The sequence below is a fragment of the Solea senegalensis genome, linkage group LG7 (genome assembly GCF_019176455.1).
Source record: "Solea senegalensis isolate Sse05_10M linkage group LG7, IFAPA_SoseM_1, whole genome shotgun sequence".
NCBI lineage: Eukaryota > Metazoa > Chordata > Actinopteri > Pleuronectiformes > Soleidae > Solea > Solea senegalensis.
In genome coordinates, this window is record NC_058027.1 from 23,778,713 (window position 1) to 23,802,289 (window position 23,577).

Here is a 23,577-nt window from a genome sequence, read left to right on the forward strand (position 1 = left end):
TAAATTCATTAATTAATTACAGCATAAACCTCCACCATGACCGCTCAGTTTCCCACTGTGTCTGCACATGTATTTTAAATGATCCTGAATGCTTATTGTAGGGATACACAGATACATAAGAATCCCCAACATTTAAAGTACACCACTACGTATTCAAACTGGTGTGACTGGGTCAGGCAACCGGACAACTTGCCAAGTCAGAGTATACATGCTGAGGAGAAATTTGATGCACTGACCGAGTCACGTCTGACTTCCACTCCATAGGTGGCACTGTAACTCTCTATATGCTATTGTTTCCTGTTCCTTTACTGTACATCACAAACAAACAGCAAACAGCGAGATGGATGATAAATCATCTATGTATACGTTAAGCTGTGTTTCCACCTAATGGAACAACCTGCCCCAACTGTTCCATTTTTGGCACCCTTCCTTTGGGGTACCAGAGTAAAATGGTACGGTTCGGTCAGGCTCCACCCTCGACAATAAGCTGATTGGGCGACAGAAAAGTCAGCAGTCTTATCTCATACAGAGCTTGACAAAGCAAAGCAGTGGAAACGCAAGCCTGACCCAGGGCTTAACCATTCCAAACCGCACTGTACTGTACCAAACCGAACCATACCATGTTGGAAATATGGCATATGATGTTAGTCCAATTAAGAATAATTAGATTTAACTCAGACTAACGTGTTTACGTGACACTACAAACGATTGTCTTAGTACAACTGAAATCTGACTTTTAACATACACTGCTGAGTGTTTTGGTGACATAAATTACACACTGGAGCTTTGAAATTGTAAAGGAGACGTCTTTAAGATTTTGGAATGTCTCCAGTCCTTCACAGGGCCAACATACAAAGACAAACAACCGTCCACTCTCACACTTTTGGACTGTGGGAGGAAACCGGAATGCACAGGGAGAACATGCAAACTCCAACTGGGATTCAAACCGCTGACCTTCTTGCTGAGAGGCAACAATGCTAGCCACTGCAACACCATATAGACTTTGTCACAGGTCTCTAACTAATGATTTTATTTTTTATTAATCAATCTTTTGGTCCACAAAGTGTTAGAAAATGTTGAAATCGCTGTCGTCCTGTGTTTTCCAAATCTGGTAATGATGATGTTCTTAAACGATTCAGTTTTAATGATTTATTTGCTATATGGAGCCAGGAAACCAGAAAATATTCCTATTTAAGGAGCTGCTGAAAAACCACAGAACTTGTTTTAATTATGCCCTCAAAGTCGTTAACCCGTTATAAAATAGCTGACAGTGAATTAATGATCAACAAATAATGGATTAATTGTCGCAGCTCAGTGGTAGAGCGAATCGTCTTTCAGCTTGAAGGTCTGTGGGTTTGAAATGCCTATGTGTCCTTGGGCAAGACACTTAACCCCACGTTGCTTGTAACGGCTGTGCCGTGTTAGTGGGTTTGAAAGATGAGTGATAGAACACACACTGCACATAAATGCACTGTATGAAAATGTAAATGGCAAAAACTGCAGTGTCAAGCTGCTTTGAGTGATCATTAAGACCATTAACTTTTACACTTTGTGCATATTTACTAATAGCTAAGTACAGTTAATGTTTTTTGTGTTTTTTCCTATTTGCGGTGGTTATTTGCACTTCGGCGCCAACGTAGATTTCTTTACATTGAAAACTTAGAATTTAATTAAGTCAGATGAAAAATTGTGATGAAATTATAAATACAAAGCTAAAGGTTAAACAATATAATTCATGTACATTAATCATCTACACTCTAATGCATATTATTGTATCATTATATATTATTACAATGGCTTTGAAGAGTTTGTGTTGCATAATTGTGTGTGTGTGTGTGTGTAAAGCATGTATATAATTCTCTCCTTTAAGTCGTTTTTTTTCCATTCACTCCTGATCAGCGCGGCTTCCACAAAGATCAGCAGCAGGCAGCGCAACATTCCCAGAGTGAGCAGAGAGAGCAGAGCACAGCAGGATGTTGCGTCTTTAAGAGTTAAGAAACTTGAAACCGTGTTTGCGCAACAATCAGTGCGGCTCCCAGCCGCCAAAGTGTCTAGACTGGCACATGATGGCGGGAATCAACCAATGGCTCCAGAGCTTTCCTCTGTGGCCCCGAGAGGGAGAGAGACACTGAGAGACAGGGAGAGAGAGCGAGAGAGAGCGAGAGAGAGAGAGAGAGAGAGAGAGTAAAGTCTGACTAGATCACATGTGGTACTGAAGGAGGGGGCCTTCAAAATAAAAGCATTTCAGTAACGTTATAAAAACTACATTCAGTGGCCTTTATGAATTATTATTATTATTGTTAGTGTTAGTATTATTATTTGTATTATTTTTTATTAATAATAATAATGATAATAATAAAAATAATAATAGTATTATTATTATATGTTTTATAGTAACACATGTGCAACATTTACAACAACAACACATTTACATCTTGTCACATGTTTGAAAAGGAGTAGGAGTGACTGATGAATTTGTTTGTATTTTAGGTTTAATATTAAACTGATGTGTCTTTTTTTAAGTCAAAGTAAATTAACTCCCCCCTATAATTAGTTAGAAAATACAAACTAAAGGAATAAAACCAATATTATTGATTGTTTTTACGCTCGTCTACAATCACGTGTAGAATGGATCACGCATGAGTCTCATTTTGAAAATCCACCCAGTCTGTGTCATTATGTCTGACTTGACTTGACTTTGTGCGCGCGTGTGTTGTGTGTGTGTGTACGTGTGTGTGTTGCGTGTGTCCGCAGAGGACCTGCGGGGTTGGTGCAGAGTGGAGTAATTCCAGCTCTCTTTTAAACAACTTCTCAGCACGGAATCCGTCCTGCAGTTTGGCACTTGGAGTCCGCGTCCAGCTCTGCTTTATCCCGGGATAGTGACGCACGGTTGTCGCTTCTTCCACACCGACACTGACCGGCGGGATTCCAGCGCTGTGAGGATTTATTTCAGGGTGAAGAAAGACAGAAAGAAGAGGGGATTTACAGAGCAAGGGAGTTCGCCATCGAGCTCCAGGAGAAACTGTGTAAAAGTGTCGGTGTTTGTGGTTTTTGGTGCTCTTCTCTCCGTGAATGTGGACCGACACGTTCGTTCTGACTATGGTTCGTGGATCGTGTGCGGGATCTCCACGGTGTTGGGCAGCTGACGGATTGGCATAAGAGTTGTGGCTTAATTGAGTTGGCGACAGCAGGTCACTGAGCAGTGACTGTGTGGAGCCGTCTCTCTTTCTCCAGACGCATGACTGAGAATCACTCTCTAATGCTGCAGGACAGACAGAAAACGGTGAGCACCGGGCGCGCATGCTGCGCGCACCGTGCACAAACCTCGAGCATTGCGCGACGAGTTTAAATCGATGTGGCATCTTTGGAGATCCCCACGGGACCGACAGGACTCATCCAAAACTGTCTAGGCTGTCGTATGTTCAAGTCGAAACGCTCAGGTCTCGTACGGCGACTCTGGAGAAGCCGTCTGGTCACCGAGAGCGACGGGCGGGATGGAAGCAGAAGAGGTGAGGGAGCGCGGAACGGTCCGTGTGGCAGACACTCGGGGAAGCTCCACAGACACGAGCAGCGGTCAGTGGCGCACACTGACGCGGCTCCGGGACTCACAGGAGAGGCTGGAGACGTGACGGAGTGCGCGGAGCGGGGGGAGGAGGCGGAGGATGACCGCGGTGCCATGTGCGTCCTGGAGCACAGAGGTTACAGGCCGGGACAGGAGGGCGACAGGAGTACGGTGACGTGTTGTTTGTTTGGGGAATGGGATCTCCGACCGCGGAGCCCTTATTGGGCCCCGAGGAAAGACGGAGGGGGGCCTTGTCAGTGCGCAACGAGGCACGCTGGTCTGGAGGACGAGGTGGCCATCACTGCTCATGTGTTTTTGAAAAGGCTCAAGGAGAAATCTCTGGAGGCTTTAGCCAAGGCTGTCGACGCCAAAGGAGGGTTACCCAGCGAGTGCGTCATGGTGCCGAGCACCGAGTTGCGGCTCGGAGCTCATCACGTCTCTCCACAGTTTCTGCTGTGTAAGCTGTACCGCTGGAGCGACCTGCCGGTCTCTGCCCAACTCAAGTCACTGTGCCACTGCCAGAGCTTCGGCGCAGTGGACAGCGCCAAGGTGTGCGGCAACCCCTACCACTACAGCCGCTTATGTGAGCCAGGTAAGGACATGTGGCCCTAAAATCTGACAGCTTTACCATTAGATAGAAACAAATATGAAATGTGTTCCACAAATTCCGCATCATTTACCTTTAACATCGCACATCTCATATGGTGGAAGCTCAGGGTTTAAGTCAGCTGTTGTTTTTCTTTGTGTTAAAAGACAGTTGGCATCCATAATGCTTGCATCGCTGCCCTTTCCCTCTTTCATTTTCTTCATCTTTTTATTTTATTTTGTATTAATATAAAGCACTTGAGATCAACCATCTCATGTTCAGGTTGGCATTAACACATTAAACACATCACAACAGCAAATGTTATATAAAACATATAAAAAAGGGACAATTAACTATTCACCAGACAGAGGATGATGAGGTCAAGTGAGAAAAACTGACTTTATACAACATGACACTGTAGTTAAAGAACCACTGAAGTGTTGACATTGATGTCATTGAATGCATCAGTGAAACAGCTCAGAATGTCATCGACTCTACAACGTCTACAAGCTTTTAGTTAATCGACCATTTCTTTTAATAATGTCCTCTCCACATTCCAAAGTCATTACACACACACATGTTTAAATGTGTTTAAAACTTTGCTGCTTTTCCCACATCATCCAATTCAGGCTCGCTCTCAAGTTGCACTTAGGCTCTCTTTTTTTCTCTGACAAGGAGGTCCTCCTCTTGTTATTTAGGTGAAGGAGTGCCGATAATATACAGTTTGCTTAGCGCTGGCGCCAGACTGACTCGCTGGCTATCTGACTGACTGAGGACTCCGGCAATTACTGGCTCTGCTCTTAAAGGGGCCGCAGCCACAAACCCATGTCCACTTTGGACTGAAGACTATTCCTACAGGAGCAGTAGAAACAGCAGTTTTTTAGTGAACTTCTAACACAGAAGAGTTTGTGTTAGTGAAAACAGTTTTGTCTTGATATAAAACACTGATTCTGAGTTTGAGTTGTGATGGTGAACTTTTTACTTGACAAAAAAAACAAAGAAACCAATCGAACTCAAGCTAAACTTAAAGCAACAGTGTTTGACGTTTGGCAATTATTCTGCCCCAGTTTGGTCTTTGTGGACAAAAATGATGTAACGTTGTTTTTAAGCTGTATCTATCCGTGTAAATAACTTCAATAGTCTTCTGCAGGATGTACTGCACCACACAGTTTGAAAAAAAATATGCTTTTCATATTTTTTGTGAATATTTATTAGTATAATTGTCAATTACGTCACCAAACTGAGTGGTGTTGTGTCATTTACAGTACAGCAGGCAGCCCATGGCCAAGTGGACTTGTGACTGGAGGGTAGCTGGTTCGAGTCCCTGCCAGGTCAAAAAAGGGCTGGGGTGTCCCTGCTCAGTGGCTGTTTCTAGTAGAGGTTGGGTTAAATGCAGAAAAGGAATTTCCCCTGTGGGAATGATAAAGGGCTAATTTATTAATATCTTTTATCGGGTGTTGCACTTTGTAGACGGTCCCCGTTCTCTGCAGCACTGATGACTGCACATAGAGATCGATGTAGTTGCTCCAGCTCGAAAAGGCAAAATGTCGTAGCTTGTTGTCTACGTTGCTATGATTCAAAATATGTGTTTCAACAATGTTGCGTTTAGATGTTATTAATCGCAGAAGTTCAAAAACCTTTCAAGCAAAACTATCAGACCTGACTGAGGGAGTGTTTGTGTGTATACAACGGCAGCACCAAACAGAACAACCACATGTTTTGTGCAGTAAAATTCAATTCTGAAGCTTGATGTTGGTGCTTCTCTGTGTTTGTTTGTCATATCATCTTACTTACTCATCGTGTGGAGCTGGTTGGCTTAATCTGTATTGTGTGTGAACTCATTTTGAAAATGGTTTGAATGACTGAGAATTGCACAGGCAAAAAATAAATACTACTTATACAATAATGTAATAATATAATTCAAATTATATTATGACAAACGAATACCAAAAACAACAAATAGTTCCTGCACAAAGACTCCATTAATTTACAGTTATACAATAATATCAGTGGAATTCACTGTATGGGTTAGGACGGGGCTATTAAATTGACCCTACATGGAAATATTAAAAGGGTCTTCTGTGAATTATAGGGCTGGGAGATAATTAAATACCAAGAAGCAGAGAAAGCACTTAGAATGCAAACCTCAGTTTCCCACAAGTTAACAACTTTTAACACACTCTTTGGTCACATACACACAAATATAATAACCTCCCTGGCAGATTTAATGATAGCAATTAACTTTTCTTTAATCGCAGTGTAAGAAAAGTTAAACATATACAGTATAAAAATACAGTGTTAATGCACATTTAATTTCATACAAACTTCACCACATATGTGTGAAGTGTTTCTTTGTTACAATTGTTCTGCTCATAAAGTCATTTAAAACCACATTTTATGGGGGGGGGTTTCCAACTTAAACTCAGGATAATGGTCAACGTCAACCGATCAATTATTTCCATGATCCTTTGCCTGGTTTAAAATGGTTATTGTGGTCGTCCAGCTCTAATGTGAAGTTATAAAGTGATGCCGAAACAGTTTCAACGCTTTGACTGAAGAGGAAACACACATTGAAAGAGGATTTACATTTTTACTAAGTTCAGGACGGAAACATTGCTGTAGCAAAATCTATTAGTTTATTACCCAAAACCAACATTTGTTTCCATAGTGACACGGTTTTCTTTCACCACATCAGTGACACGTGTGTCATCTTCTGATCATGTGACAGCCGGGAACTACTGTGTATTTTAGTAGTAACACAATATAACAGACGTTTTTCACACCTGCAGCTGTTAGTGTTACTGTAAGTCCAAAGGTTATTTATAATTTCACATTGTAAGTTTTTACTAAGCAACTCTTTCTTCTCCTGTTACGTTTAGTGTTTTTGACGTATCACCAGTAGTGATGTAAGGAAAAAATGACTTTCAAGAACGACTGCTATACAAATACACCAAAACCAGAGAAGAATTTGTTGAGCATACGCACATGGCATGTGAGCTGTGTGTATTTTTAAATAAAGCTTTATTTGAATAAGGATACATTACAATATATACAATCAGAGGAAAACACAAGAAGAGGAAGTTACGGTGAAGAGAAGTTACAGTTAATGCAAATTAAAAAAGGGTTGCCAAAAATAAAACACCAATATGATAATCAGAAAGCAGAGTCACGCAGACTTGTTTTCATGTGGACAGCGACTGCATTTTCTGCGACTGCAGTTTCGTCTAGATTTTGTCAAAAACGCACTGTATATTCTGTTGAGACTGTTGTATCACCAAAAGAGAAGCAGTCCACAAGTATTTGAAGCAACATTTTAAGAGATTTTGGTGGAAAAATACCTATTTTGTCATTTTCTGACACCTATTATACATTTGCAATTGTGATTTAATTCAATTCAATATGTAAATATACTGTGATGCAATTATTTAATTACTTAAAAATGTTACTTTTCTTCCATTTTTAACAGTCAAAGTAGAAAAATCTTAAATAACAATAGAAAAAGCTTTACAAAATAAATTGATTCAGCCTGAGTGTTATGTTAAAAACAAGGACAGGGATTAAAAGCAAGAGTCATTGAAATAAAGTCAAAAATAATAATGATAATACTACTACTACTAATAATAAGAATAACAACAATAATAATAATAAAACAAGATGAGCAAAATGCCTGTTGGAACAAAAACATTTTAGTTGTTTTGTAAAAGTCCTGCAGGAATAAAGTGACCACAACTGTGGAGGGAGAGTTTTCCACAGTTTGTTGCTGATGGTGTTATAAGGACATTCTCATCTAATTAAAGGTATCATACATTTTTTTTTATTTAAAGAGTATCTATGAGGATAAACACCATCTTTTCCTATCGCTCTAACCAGGAGTTTTTGGTGCCCAAACTGAACCACATTCATCACACTCGTTTCTGTTTAAAAGCGGTTAAAACACTATAATGTTGCGACGCACATTCCTTCACAAACAGAAAGAGAATGCCGCTGAGGCGTGTGGGAATGTCATTTTTAAGGATTATAAGGTTGTTTCTGTGTGAGGCGTGATTGGGCCGTTTGTTTTGAGTCGGGTGATAATTTGGGATGAAGAACAACACGGCCTTTAATTTAACCTTCTTTTTTTTTCTTTGCATTTCTAGAATCACCTCCTCCTCCGTACTCGCTGTCCCGCTCAGATGAACACAAGCCACTGGGTGAGTTTGGAAAATCAGCTCCCTCATTACAAAACCAGTCCCTGACACGGAGGGTGGCGCCAGCATCGTATTTTTAGCCTGGAAACACAGATTAACTGTGAAAATGTATCTGTACTGAAAGTGACGCCGAATGTAGTCGGGCTTTATTGAGTACCCGGCGTCCATTCTGATGACGACAGTTAATGACAAAGTTAATCTCCATTTGTGCAAAAAGGGACTGTGTTCTAGGGTTTTAATCGATAGCTGTCTCCCACCTATCACCTTCCACCTGTCCACATCAAACATATTTTTAATTGTGTAAAACTATCTTTTTCTTCTGCTTATGTTTGTGTTTTTTTTTCTTCTCTGACCAGACTCAACTCTGTCTTACACTGAAACTGTGCCCCCCCTCCTCTCCAGTCCGCCTCACATCATGCCAAGAGACTACACAGGTGAGTCACATGCATGCGAACGAGTGAACGTGTGAATGTGATCATGAACCCTGTGACCAGGCTTGTGGTAAGTTTTCAGACAGGTGTGACACTGAAAGGTGAAAGGTGTTAATGCCCATGTAATATTTCAGAAGTATAAATGGAGGAAGTTTGAGTTGTGTGTGTGTGTGAGAGAAGTAAATTGATTATTCTGTCAATTATTTTCATTTGGTCCAAAAAATGCCAGAATTCCCAAACCTTGAAATGATGATGTTGGCATGACTCAACTCTTCACGGTTCAGTTCATTTTCCATTACTATAGTACCTCCTCAAAGTGGGCGGAGTCATCATAGCACAGTTGTCGTGACTTTGTTTTATGCGCGACACACACAAACAAGTTGTTTTTCGGTGTAACTGAATCATTAGAACCAGGTAATTTTAAACGATTTGTTAAGAACTACGGAGCACAGACAAAAATATGCCAGACTCCTCTGTTAAATATTGAGATTTTTGACATTACCTTGCTAAATGTTAATAAATATAATGTTTTTAGGATTTTTAAGTCTTTTAACTGATCTACAGTTAGGCATTGTTCGGTTTGATTCTTGTGTTGGACGTCGCACTCATGACTCTTCCAGTGACGACACTCTGACCAATCAGTGTGATGTAGTGGAAAAGCGGCATTAGTGTTGGGCAGATGAACAAACGTTTACAAATACAAACACGCTAAAAATGACACGATTAATCATTAATGTTCGGAGCAAAGAAAATGAAGAAAATACTCACATTTAAGAAACTTAAACAATCGGAAATCTTGTTTTAATCATGAAAAAAGCTTCAAACCAATTAATTGATTATCAAAATAGCTGTTGATTCATTTATTAATCGGTTAATATTCAATTCATTGATTAATTGTTTCAGTTTTACATCATAGTCATAGGTTTGGCACATCAACTTAATTTTTATTTAATTGACGTCTTGTTTTTTCGTCATATATTTGTGCTTGGTTCAGTTTGCGTGTGGATAGGGCTTTCAAACGCGGGTGTCATGTGGACGACGGGAGAGTCTGGAGCAGGATTTATCCGTTTTCAAACAAAACAAAGTAGTGTGGCTGTAGCCTCAGGGACACCCACACTCAGGAGTGTAAACACACAGCGTGCGTCCCCCCTTTGAGTGTCCACATAAATGAGTGAATTACATTCACTCATGTTATTATGTTGTGCTTTCCTTCCTATTTTCAAAGACGGCCAAAAACTTCACTGCATAAAGCTTCCATTGTCAGGGAGGCATGGAGGCTCCGTGGGGGTCTGGCTGGGTTCTCTCACTATCTATACGACACAGCAGTGTAGCTTTTCTCCCTCCCTCTCTCTCTCTCCCTCCCTTCTCTCTTTCGCTCACTTACTTTCTCTTTGCCTACGTTTTTCTCTGCAAAAAAAAAAGGAAAAAGAAAATTCTTTGGGATGAAGCTGCAATAAGATCCCTGTGCATACTCCCAATTCCCTTTGCCTGTGAAACCACCCATCCCCCTCTTCCCCTCTTTCTTCCCTCAAATCCCTCCATTCCTCTCGGCAATTGAGCAGTGGAAAGAGACTGGCATTTTGGGGGCGGGGGGAGCCGAGCGGCTCTGATGAGGCGGAGGTGTAGAGTTTTGTGTGCCTGTGTATACGGTGGTGGTGGGGTGGGGTGCAGGCTGTGGGCTGAGGGCTGAGTTTAGACAGGAAACAGCCCCCTCTAGATGATGAAACTGGAGCTTTATTTGTTTACGTGCCGGGGTCGGGTGGAGAGGTCCTTGCAGCGTTAGAAGAAACCCACAAACCCACTCGGATCGAGCCTCCCCGGGCTTCACTTGTGGATGGTGTTGAAAGGTGAACGGGCACCTTTTAAGTCTGCGTTGTGTTGTCACCGCGTCGCAGAGCCGCCAGAGTCCTCAGAGTCCTCAGAGTGAGAGACTGCAGTAATTCCATTGAGAGTTTTTACGAGTTTTTGTTTGTACTTTGAGTCCTGAGGTTTGAAGTTTGTGTTGCCGTGTAGGTTTAATGGCAGAGATACTGGAATCACAAGCCTTTGCCAATGCACACATCACCAGTTTGGGAAGATTTCCCATGTTTTCCTTTGTTTAGTGAGCAAACAAAATACTGATAAAATACTGATCCTGTGTTCTTCTCTGAAATAAATGCTAAAAAACAACAATTTAAACTCCCATCAAAGCATGAAAATGCTGCATGGTTGTGTTGTGTATGTCCTGTGGAAAAGCTGTAGGCAAGTGTTTAGAAATACTGGGATCACATGTCCTGCCAATGCACACATTACCAGTCTGGGAAAAATGTCCATGTTTTCCTTATTCACTGAGCTGCTCAGTCGTAATATCGACTCTACATGAACAATACAAAGCCTTCATCATGCCTCTTCTCAGTGACAAACGCTGAAAACTCCATAAATCTTTAATTCTTTGAGCCTGAAAGGGCAACATTTACACAGTGAGTTTGGGTCCTAGTTGAACGTTTACTGTTTATGCGTCGTGCAATAGTAATTTGACTCTCAGCCGCATTATCTGGGTGTGTTGTCCAGTCAATTTCAGTCGGACTAACATGCTTTTAACATGTATTTCTGTTTCAGTCGGCTTAATTTGAGAACACTGTCTCAATGTTGTCATTGACCAAATGAGGACAACATGGTGGCATTTTTCATCCAAAATCATCAGAGTCTGTTCAGTCAAGGTCAATAGTTACAAGCTTTATGGGCTGTGAGGTAGTGAGAGGACACATGTGTGGAAGTGGAGCTGTTTTTATGAATGATCTGGAGTGTGAGGGTAAATCTCTCTCTCTCTCTCGCACTCTCTCTGTATGTGTTTGTGTGAGTATATGTATGTACATGTATATACATATATATGTATGTATACACACATATATATGTGTATATGTATATATATATATATATATATATATATATATATATGTAGAAATACTTGTGTTTGTTACCTCTTAAGGGCTTTTACTGACATAATTACTGACCTTGTCCGGGCCAGTAGAACTCATGGAGACCAAAACCTGGTCCTAATGAGGCAGAACCTCATTTCTGAGGAACTGGGTAATTTAAGGGCTATGACTTGGAATTGTGGTTAGGTAAAGGTTAGGGATAAAGGCTTTTTAGGCTGTCCAAAAGACTGGAAGTTAACGCAGAGTCCTTAAAAGGATAAACCTGTGTGTGTGTGTGTGTGTGTGTGTGTGTGTGTGTGTGTGTGTGTGTGTGTGTGTGTGTGTGTGTGTGTGGTCTCTGATCCCCCTGCCCCCACACCAGAACACTGGAGCTGAGAAGTCGAGTTCAGGCCAAGAGCGCCGACAGGAACGAGACTTGGCTAAACAACAGTAGCCAAGAAATCTGCATGAAGCCTTTGTTGTTCATTTTCGACATGTTTCAAAGCAACACTTTCTGTGGAATGACAGGAAATGAACCTTAAGTTTCTTTTTAATATATAGAATAAAATTGACGCTGCTCAGATCTTTAAATTAGCCTTAAGGTGATACTTGCTCATCATCTACGGCCTGTTTTTTTTTTTCTATAGAGCAAATAGATGCACTACTGAATGTGTGCTGCGGTGCGTGAGCATCTCTCTTTGATGAATTTAAAGCAAACTTGTTTACCTTAGCTTTAAGAGGAAAAAAAGCAGCAGAAGGGTGTGGTCCATACACACCACTGCTCCGGGCTCTATTATCACACACTGTAAACGGCTCTGCTTTGTAAAGGGGAAACATCTTCTGGAAGTTAAGCAGACTAATATCAAAATATATAACATTCACGTGTGTGTCTGTGTGTGTGCGTGTGTGTGTGTGACGGGGAGAGAGACAGGGAGGAATTTCTGTCTGACTCAGTGATAAGATCGTCTCATAGGGGTGCTATCAGAACATGCACGCACACACACACACACACACACACACACTCCAACTTGTTTGTATATCTTAGTGAGGACATAATGCATTCCCTAGCCCCTTACCCTAAACTTCACCCTTTCCTTAAACCCAATTCTAGCCCTAAAACCACATCCTACCCCTGAAAAAGCCCTTTAAAGATGTGGGGCCCAGACAAAATGTCCCCTAAAAAGATAGGTTTAGACATTTACATGTACAGACACACACACACACATCCTTGTTTTACTGCGTTGTCGACCTGTTATTATCGTGCTTATCCTTTACCATCACAATGGAATACCTCAAGCATCACAGGCGATTAACAACATTCCCATTACCAGTGATTGTCATGAATTGGATGGAAAATAAACAAAGAGAAAAACAACAACATCCTGGAGCTCAGTGACAATGCCACTGTGGTTAATATTGTGTAACTTTGTACTACTTTTTCGACTGATGACATAAAGACTGAGTCATTCCGCAAGTTGAAAGGAAGTGAAGTTCACCACAAACATTAACGGCTCGCGGCCGTTACGAGCAATGCACGCCATTGTGTTGTAAATGTTGCAGCAATTTGCTGGAAAAACAGGGAGCGACAGTTGCTGTGTGGGTAGAACAGGTCGACTTTCCATCCGGCGGTTTGGTAAAGTGTCCCGTGTAAGTCGATGCAGATAAAGGCATCAAACAGATGAAGAAGAAATGACCGTGCTCAGTCAACCGGGTCCTGTGTTCCCACTCAGGCTGGAAAACATTTAATCATATTAAAGAAATGTAGATTTATTTTAGATATCTTACTAGTGTTTCATTTTAGGTTATATAGTTTTATTTTGTGGTTGAAGATTGCACATCTGCACAACTGTTTTAGGGTGCATTTCACCCTTTTAGTTGGGTGTGCACTGTCCACACTCTGGATCTACCAGGGCCTTAAAGCCCTATAAAGGCATGGGCTGGCCCTGTCTTTGGCCTTAGATCCATTTTGTCTCGGCTCATCATTAGACAGAGACAGATTATAGATGTTATGTTGTGAAAATGGAGGACACAAGCAAGAGAAACTGTCCTCCTGAGTGGACAGCCACAACTGCAAAAGCATCTGAAAAGTGGTGTGTGGACGTATTTTTGGGTTTCTGCATTGTTAATGACTAAGTCAGGGACGCATCTGCGGACTTACATGTGAGCGCCACCCAAATGAAGCGGCGGTGCAGGTACCACAGGCGAGCAATAAGAGTAAAGACAAATAACGTTGTCATAACAAGACTTTGGAAAAATGTGACCGCCCATATATGTAGTACCTCAAAGGAGTGACAAGTACTGGTACATATATTCATCGTAAGGGTTTGATAGTCCAGAGCAAAATGCCAAAGAGTTTGCGATGAACTCCGACTCCGATTTTGTCACATGACATCATTGTTATTGTCGGACGTTCGTCCACCTTGTCGTCATTAGGTCCTGGCTTTTGAACATGTGGAAACGAGTAAAGCAATAATACTTAGTGGACATTAGTGTGGCCTGGATGCAGGGAAGTAAGACAAGAAGACTGGTCCCTCTCTGCCCTCGCTAATCAAATTTTGGTGGCTTGTTTGCCTAAGCAGAGCAAGGTATCAGCCAAACATCCTGTCTCAAAAGCCCTGTCTGCACTCGCTGCAGCATTAACCCTATGAATCGGCCCTTTGACTGATGGGGCACGGCCCAGGAATGTTGGGAAATGGGGAAGGTGAGGGGGAGTATAGGGTCTCAGAGTGAAAGAGGCGGGGAGGGGGGGGACGAGGGGGTCTGACTCTGGAGAGTGACATCTGATACGTGTTTGAACATATCGCTGTTAATACTTAAGAAACGCGGAGCTGAGCCGACATTCTTGGAAGTTTGGGGGGGAGAGGGGGCGGGTTTTTGGGAGTCTGCGACTGCTGCATCGTGCTGTTTCAGTGAGTTTAGCTCGGAGAGTGTTGAAGCTTTCCAGGTCAGTCCAGGTTGATGCAGTTGGACAAGGATGTGTAAACCGTCCACTCAGACTGCACGGCTCTAGAGTGAAGATTTGACTCGCAGAAGTATGCATTTTGAATGAGGTGCCTTTGCAGACGAGTGGAATTGGTTGCAATGGTGTGTTGAGTCGTGAGATGTAAAAAAAAACTGTGCAAAGACGAAATATAAACACCCACATTCTCCTGCGTCCAGGGAGAATCTATCTGTCTCTGTCTGGATGGGTCCTCTCAGGGACTTGAACCTCCAGCCTGTTTGCAGGCACACGTACAACACTTGCTCCTATGCCTGACTGAGACACATTAGACTATGGAATTCAACATCAAGTGCTGGCCCATTAACCATTTGCCATTTCCTCAAATATTTTCCATCACGGTTCCTTTCTTTTTCTTTTTTTTTCTTCACGTCATGTCGGGTATGCAGTGCACATGCAACTCACTCAGTTCTTTTATGTCCATTTGTCTCCTTTTTTTCCTCTGAAATACTTAAGTAGTTTTCTTTGCCTTTTAGGTGAAATGTCAGTGTGTTAACACTGTTATGACAACACTGTTACCTAGTGATTACATTTATTTACATTTTTTTGCAAAAACAAATGCACTCTGAAGAATGATGTTACATTTTCTGTTAAGATTATAAAAATCTAGCCACAGTAACAGTGCATTGTTTAATGTTGGTGGTTGGTTCGTATCCACATCAATAGGTTTACAATATTTTAGTGATAAAAGGATGATATTACCTTTTCTAATGAGACGATAAAGCAGTATACGGTATGATTTATGGTTAAACTATTGTTAATCTTCTCTGTATTGTAAGAGTAGCTTATTTTCCTGGGACCCACATTAACATATTTACAGTATTTTTAGGGTTAAAATAACTTTATTTACATCTTATTTACATCTAATCAAATATCTTCCTCCACAGCCCTTTTGAACGACAAGCTATGTTGAAATACTAAAGTTGTTTTTTCACAGTTTAGGCTGAATGCAAGTGTGTTAAAACTATTGTTATAAACCTGTTTCCTTCAATTTACACGTGTATATACAACTCATTTGCAAAAGCACTTTTAAGGATGATGTTATGTTCCCTATTTGCGTAATGAGGAAGAATACAGTATTATTTATTATTGTTAGTTTAAAGTTTGTCATGTATTTACTGTATTGTAACAGTAGCTAATTTTCCTGTGATCCACATGACACCATTACAGCTCTAAAATATTTTAGTGATCATTTATATCACGTCTGAAAGAACCAAACGCACATCATAAAGACAAATGAACAGTTTGTTGTATGTTTGTGTCTTGTTAGCCTTTCTGAATAAATAAAGGTTTTCATTTTAAAAGTCAGCTCACTAGCAGGTTAAGGTCTTTTTAACAAACAAACCTGCAGTGATAGTAAATCAACAACGTGATTGTAAACACTGAATAGTCTGTTTGTTCAAAGCTCCTCTCAAATAGTTGATATAGACACATCACTGACGTGCTTAAGTCACATATTTGTTGATTTACTTATTGATTGATTGAGTTATCTGTATTATTTTGGTATTTGTTTACTGGATTTGTTTCGCGGGATCAGTGAATGAACTCGCTTCCTCAGATGTTCAGGAATGCCAGATGGAGCGCTGCGCCGCTCTTTGTGAGAATGTGTACGCTGAAATGCAGCTGGACACAAACGTGTTTACAGACTCGCAGATGCAGAAGCATGTTTCAGACATTTACACCTTGACGCTTCAAACTGTAGTAGCAGACCTCCGCCATGTGTTACACATCAGTAGAGATAATAATTATTAAGTTAAGTTTGACTTTTTTTGTTAACTTTCCCTCTCCTCAGTGTCGTCACTTCCTTTTTTGTTGTTGTTGTTTTGTTGCAGCCTGTTTTTGCTGGATGATGTTGGTATTCTTCATGATCCGGAATGAAAGAATGTCCACATTTTAGTCTATATTGTTAGTGGTTCTCAGTGTCGGTCGTTTGCTGCTTTTTTCTGCCTTTTGTCCTCATTTGTTTTGTCTTTCTAGCTCTTATTTGCTCCCTCGCTCTTTCAGTCCATGTTGTCAGGCCATCACAATTTAAAATAAGGTTTAAATTACAGGACTGGCTGTGGCTTTCCGTTGTTCCCTCAGAGTTTTTGCCAGCTCGCAATTTGGCTTTTAATGGAATGCTGCCATGCTGCTGAGCCTAAAGATTCTTTGCAGATGTCGACAGGCTCCGACTCTGTGAAGTGTAGGAAACTGTCGCCGGTGCTGTGAGCTCAGTCGGAGCATAGCGCTGGATTAAGACTAAAGTTTATTTGAGGAGAGGAGTTTTCAAGAGATGTAGCTGTCTGTTAGCGAGGGCAATCAAGTCACTCCTTGTGTGAAGATGGATAGAGTTGTATACACGTACTAGTTTCCAATTCATTTACTGAATGAAGTGTGTCTGCCTCCCCTCCACTTTCAGCTTGTTAATATTTGGCAGTTTCAGTTTAACATGCCAATTGATAGCATATCAAACGCCATCGACATGTTGTCTTATTCTTCTGTGTACCAGATTCTTCCCTTATTTCATCGCAGTGAACTCAGTCCAACTCTGGTCTGATAAAATATTAAATATAAGGAAAATGAGTAATGTTCCCCAATAATGGGACAGCTTACATTTAGTGGTCTTACATTCCACCGCCGCGGAATCCGCTTGCGTTTCAATCTATTTTGGATCCACCACAATAAAATAAACCTCTACCATGATCGCTATGTTTGTTGATGCCTGTAACATGGTTCTCTGCACTGCCCTCTAGAGGAAGTATTGCATAAATGTCAAATGGGCCTTTAGTTTGGCTCTGAGGAATTTGATTTAGTACAGTTTTAGTAATTCTTTGTGTATTTTAAAAATTATTTTAAGTTTTACTTGGGCTAATACTCTACTTGTAGGGTTGTGTCGTAAAAGGTTTCTGAAATTATGAAAACGTCTGTCTGCTTTTCCCAACAGGAGCTTTTTTGGAGACAAACTTAATATATAAAATAAATATGGTTAGATTCACATTCACATGGTCACCATATCCACTGGTGCCACTGAATGTCAAGTTGTGTTGCAAATGAAATCAGGAAGAAGATGAAAAATGTAAGAAGGCAAAATGCATGAATGGCAATTGGTAAATAGTGCTTATACACTGCTTGTTACTGTTATGTAGAGGGATTGTGCATTGTAATGCCCTGTTCCATATCAGCATGTCTCACACTCAAATTAAGTTTCAGAAAGAATTTCATAATTTCAGCCTTTCATTGTGGAAACGAATGAATGTGTTCCGCCAGTGAAAGTGAGTAATGATGTTGTGGAGAGTGAAGGCCATATAGTCAAATCATGTGAGGGTCAATGAGAGACTTGTCAACTTGACCCCTGACTGGCTGAACGTGGGAGGAAGTGTCGAGGAAAAGGGCCTGTCCAGGAATGTGTTGGGAGGGGAGACTTGTCAGCTCTGCTTCTCTGTGTCTGTTTTTGTCTTTCACTTCACTCTGAAATTATCTTGCAATCGGCTGTCCCAAATATTTTTTTTTACTAATCTAATCTACTGATTTTTATTTATCTAACAACTACTTTTGGGATTATTTTCAACCATTTTGGCAGCATGTTAAGCTCACCTTCCCTTCCAAGTGTGTTATAGAGCCTGTAGCCTTCAGTTAGCATCAAAACTCAAAGAACATTCAACATTTAATATTAATGCTTCAACCCACAGACTCACTACCTAACATTAGGTGGACGAGTTTTATGGGCCAAGCCTGTCCCTTTAAGGAGACAAGGTAGTTAGCTGAGGAATTCTAAGGAAATTCAGTATGCTTAACTCATTAGCTTCAGCGCGTTCGCACGTGTGCTTCAGTTCATTCCTCCATGTTTGTCACGTACAGAACAGAAAAAGGGAAGTGTATGTTCTCCACTGTTGACAATGACATCGCAAATATGCCTGGACTGACAGGCTACGCTAACATAGCTTATTAGCTCTACAGTTCAAAGCTAGAGGTTAGAGCGATAAAATGGCAGCATTTAACTTGTTTCATTGGTTCATTAACAGTAAAACGCACCCATAGTTTTGAAAGTTTCCGTCTGACTTTTGCTCTTATTTTCTTCTTCATGAGTGAATAGCAGACACCGGAAGCTATACTGCCCCCAGCACTGCAAATCAGACATGTTTACTTTACACTTTTAGAGGAAGTTCAAATTAAACTTCCCACTTATATCTGCACTTGTTATAACAAAAAAAATGTAATAGAAACACAAAATTCAAAAGGTTTTCACCAGGACAGAGTAGGTTGTGTTCATTACATCAATAACCACTAGCCTGCTGCAAAGAAGACATTTTTACTGTTTAGTTTTTAGTAATTTCAAATAAAACTTAAATTTGAGATGTAATAAAAACACTTCTGTACATGTAGGTGGTTTTATTTATTAAAATTATAGTAATAACAATAACATGATTAACATGAAAATTCCACATCAAAATCGTTTCATAGTCAATGTTGTCGATGGTGACAACTTACTGTAGAAGCCCTCGTCATTTGAGCAAAAATAAAGGACAGTTATTCTCAATGATGCCTTTGTTTGTGTGTCTGGGAGTGTGTGTGTGTGTGTAGGTACAACATGTCATTACTGTAATTATTGAAAAATGCAACCACATGTATAGATGCTTCATGTATACAGGGCACCACATGAACTGCTGTGTCAGTTCATGTAAAACAACACAGGGTCGGCTGAAGAAAGGACTAATCCCCTTTTCAGAAACAGTCAAAGGATTATCTCATCGTAATCGAGCAAAGCTATTTCCAGTGCACTCTGACGCTTTGATGTGCAGGTTTTCACCACTCGCTGTCACAATTTAAGTACTGTATGAATGAGCATGATTACATCAGCCAGAGTTGGGAAGAGCACCAATCGATCAAAGAAACCTGCGTAAACACTGTTGCTACAACAGTGCGATAGTGACTTGAGATAGATGCTCCGCCATAAATCACCTCATTCTGCAGCCGCTGTGACATGTTAATGTCCTTTTTTAAAGTATAATTTAGTCGTCAGTCTCAACCTCATCCTGCATAGTTGGTAAAGATACATGAGTAACAGTTAAAACTGTTGCACTGGAACTTGAGTCACTGCAAAAAGGTCAAAATCGAGGCCACCAGTAGTGACACGATCAGCCAACTATTTCAGTCCACCAGTGGAAATCAACTGTAGTGTGTAACTTTTAAATGTAAACAAATGTCTGTTAGTCACATTCACACAATTGTCAAACGAGTTCACACAATGCTGATTAAACCTACCAGCTCCGCATGACTCTCTCTCTCTGTTTATCAATATAGTGGTGTTAAATCCTGTGTTGCCCAGCAACAATCTCATGCTGCACACATGAAGGGATTTGTTTTATGGCGCAACATTGCACTCGTAAAGTGAGACAGAGTATGACAAGAACAAGCCACGAAAAGCGAATTCTACTGCTCAAAATCCTGCTTATTTAGAAGTTTGAGGCTAAAATGCTTGTTGTCTCCACCCGCCCGTGCTGCCACTGTGTACACACACACACATGCTCCCTCTGTCAGGTCTGATAGTATTGCTTGACATGTTACATCGTTTCGCTTCATCAAGGCCAAACAGAGGCAGAACAAAAACATCAACAATATTCTCCAAAAGTTAACTTTTCTTAAAAAAAACTACTGCTCAGATAACTGAATCTGAGATAGGGATTATATAAAACATTTTTAACTTATGTGTCAGAATTAGTGACAATGGTGAGACTGCAGATTGTTGGAGAACTAATCCACTTACCGCGGCCCTTCCCAAGCATGTTGGGGGAACTATGGTAGCCTTCTCATACCAGAAAGGTTGTTTTTCTACATTGTTTACGTATTAAAAAGTCACACGTTGGCTAGTTGGGTAAAAGAGCTGTAGAAACATGGCAGTGCAATATGGCAGCCGCTGTGTAACACAAGACTCTTGCCAAAAGTATGTTATAAAAGGCTTATTCTTTAACAATTGTCATTTTTAAGTGATTTTATAGCTATACAAACATACTCATGGTACCTTTAAAGAGCTTTTTTTTCCCCCTAGGTCTGCATTTGTGCACCACAGCAGCTTGTGATACTGTTGCATTTACTTGGAGAAAATGTATAAATAGATTTGAACTTGATACCAAATGTACAACCTGGGATGTCAAGGTTGTTGTGCAAAGAAAAAAGAAACCAGACTGCATAAAACACAGTTATACACATTTTAAAAACAGCAGTAAACGGATGTGTCACTTTGCAACTATTCATTCATACATACATCTAACATGCATGTATTTATTTTTTTATTTTTGTTGGATTAACACAATAATATGTTGTTTTTAATGTCATATAAACTCCTGAGTAATTAATGAACCTGTAAAGAGAAATTGCCAGTGGGGAAACTTTAACACTCGCTCAGCCCGACAGTAGTTTGACGACATCACATGGTCACAATCAGCTCACAATCATGTAACATGAACTGGTGAGTCAGCGGCAGACGTTTGCGTGTATAGGGCTGGTCATGTGTGTTTGTGTGTGTTTACATGTTTGCGAGTGAGAGCCACGTTGTGTTTGATTGTAAAGGCCCATGTCTGGCGATAACGCCACGCTCTGATGGCAGAGATAGTCAAGACGCCAGCTTAAATGTGGCTTGCCGGATTGAAGTTGCCCTGTAATGATAGTTGTCTCAAACAACACTGGACCTACCATTTGTTGCTAGGGAGGGGTGTGTTTTTTTGTTGTTTTTTTCTTTTATTCCCCCATATTTTTTGTTTTCATTTTCTACTTTACTTTGGGAGGAAATTTGACGCGGTAGAATGAAAACAAATCATCTTCGAGGCGACGGAGACTACAGTGGTCAGTCGCTGATTTCTCTCCTCCCTGCTCGTCCCCCCTGCCCCCTCACTGCCTCCCCTCTATCCCCATCCTAACCACCTCTTTCAGCACAGTGGAAGAGTCTAATAACTGGAGGGGAATCTAATCCTTGGCACTGGATGAAAGTCAGTCTCCCACCCTCCCTCTCTTTCTCACAGTCTCTTTCTCTCTCTTCATTTTTTCCATGGATGCTGGTTATGCTTGGCAGGTTCTCTCTCTCTCTCCCTCTCTTTCTCTCCCGCTCATTTTCACTTTCCCTCGTTCACTGTTTTTCTTTTCACTCTCTTCCTCCTCTTTGTTTCACTCTGTGCAGGTTAAGCTCGGCAGGAGGAAGTTTGAAATCTATAATTTAGGAATTGTTTTCAAGCTGAGAGTTCGATGAGTCAGCAGCCTGAAGTCTTTAACATCCACCCTCGTGTGGATTCATTTTGCCCCTTTTTTTTGTTTAATTCACACAAATATGACTTCTGTAGATGACTGAGAACGCTCAGACTTTCTGCACGTAGGTTTTTTATTAGAATTAATCACACAAATGTGACTTTTGTAGTTGGCAATCTGCTCTTTGTTAGACGATAAACTGAACGCATAATGAGGACCAGCATCTGCCCGATATAGGTCAAAAAGAAAAATACGATCCATAAACTCCATCAGGGATTTGTAAAGAGAGACCATCACCATCATGTGACAGACATCACAACAGTTGTTTTATTAACTGTTTACAGGGGCTAAATGACTGAGTTTTGGGCTGATATCAATATTGGTATATTGCTATTATTATGTCACCAACATTTATTACCTTGTAATAAATATCCCCCTCTGTCCACTGGCTGTATCTCTTGACATGAGACTTCTTTCAGTCTTTTAATTTAATTGCACGTGTACATGCTCTTTCAGAAAACCTCATTTCTTAAACTGGGGATTCTTTGTTCCAAACTGTGGTGGTTTCATGTGCTTTCAAGTCAGAATGTGTTGAAAACATTACCGTGCACAACAAAGTCATTTTGTCTTGTAGCATCAGACCCACTGGAACAAATAAAGTGGTGCTTGTGAACAGGTTTGAGTACTTTTATAAATAATAATAGTGATAATATAGGTTTCTCCATGGACAGCAACTAACCATTACAACTCACTACCATATTCCAAGCTAATAATCATATATATAATCACGTGAAGCACAGTGTCGTTGAGGACCACTGATTTAATTTAGTGATTTGATTTACTGCGACTGAGGTTCGGGTCGGGTCTGTTACTCTCACACACTTGCCGATTCAATTCTTTACCCCTCACCCACTAACAGATTTCTGTGCCAACCCGTCATGCCGACATTAGTGCCGACTGGTGCAGACTCTGCCCCGCTGTGAATCGTGGGTAAAATCGGGCAAAATATCTTGTTGTGTGTCTCCAGCTTTAGGCGACTTGATCCACGGACCTCCTCCGTTACTAACACTGTTACGAGCCATCACTCCTCGCTCTACATTTGTCACCGGCATCATTGGTCTGATTGGTTGTAGGTCGACTCAATTGCGCACAGAGGCATTTTCATCTACGGTCACGCCTCTTGAAAGTGGGAGGTGACTATGCCCTTTTCAGGTGTGATCCAGACTAAAGTCCAAAGTAAGGAATTCTTAGATTTTGATGGTGATCTGGATACTGTTTGGAAAATTGGAAGCATTTGCAGAGATCTGTGCCTTTTTTTGACTCCACCTTATCTTCACACCTGAGGAAAAACAGCGGCGAGGTGTGTCAGACATTTTGGTGAGATTGGCACTAAAAGACAGTGATGTTGAAATGGAATAACAAAGACTACTTATCTAATTGGTAAACAGGCCTCTTAAATGGTGCTCGGCTTAAATGCTTGCAGGGTGCTGTAATTGCTGCCAGCCTTCTCGTTCAGATGTACTCGTGCACTCGCACAGTCTCACACACGCACGCACGGTTTCTTCGACTTCCTCCTCTTGAACATAAACATACTGATAACCTCCAGTTTGAACTCGTCTCTACAAATTCCATTGAAGAAATCCGTTGCCCACTCGCTCCTTCCTCCTCCTCCTCTTCTTCCCCTCACTCCCTGATCGCTCT

At 40.9% G+C, this 23,577-nt stretch overlaps 1 protein-coding gene across 1 annotated transcript in view; it reads left to right on the forward strand.

The window, feature by feature from the left end:
• The window catches only part of LOC122772521 (mothers against decapentaplegic homolog 6-like), a 31,548-nt gene that overhangs the window by 3,307 nt on the left and 4,664 nt on the right, over window positions 1-23,577 (forward strand). The window contains exons 3-5 of the mRNA XM_044030664.1: window positions 2,755-4,154; window positions 8,285-8,338; window positions 8,692-8,769. Of these exons, the coding sequence (XP_043886599.1) occupies window positions 3,419-4,154; window positions 8,285-8,338; window positions 8,692-8,769 (868 nt within the window). The 5' untranslated portion in view covers window positions 2,755-3,418. The remainder of the gene's footprint in view (window positions 1-2,754; window positions 4,155-8,284; window positions 8,339-8,691; window positions 8,770-23,577) is intronic.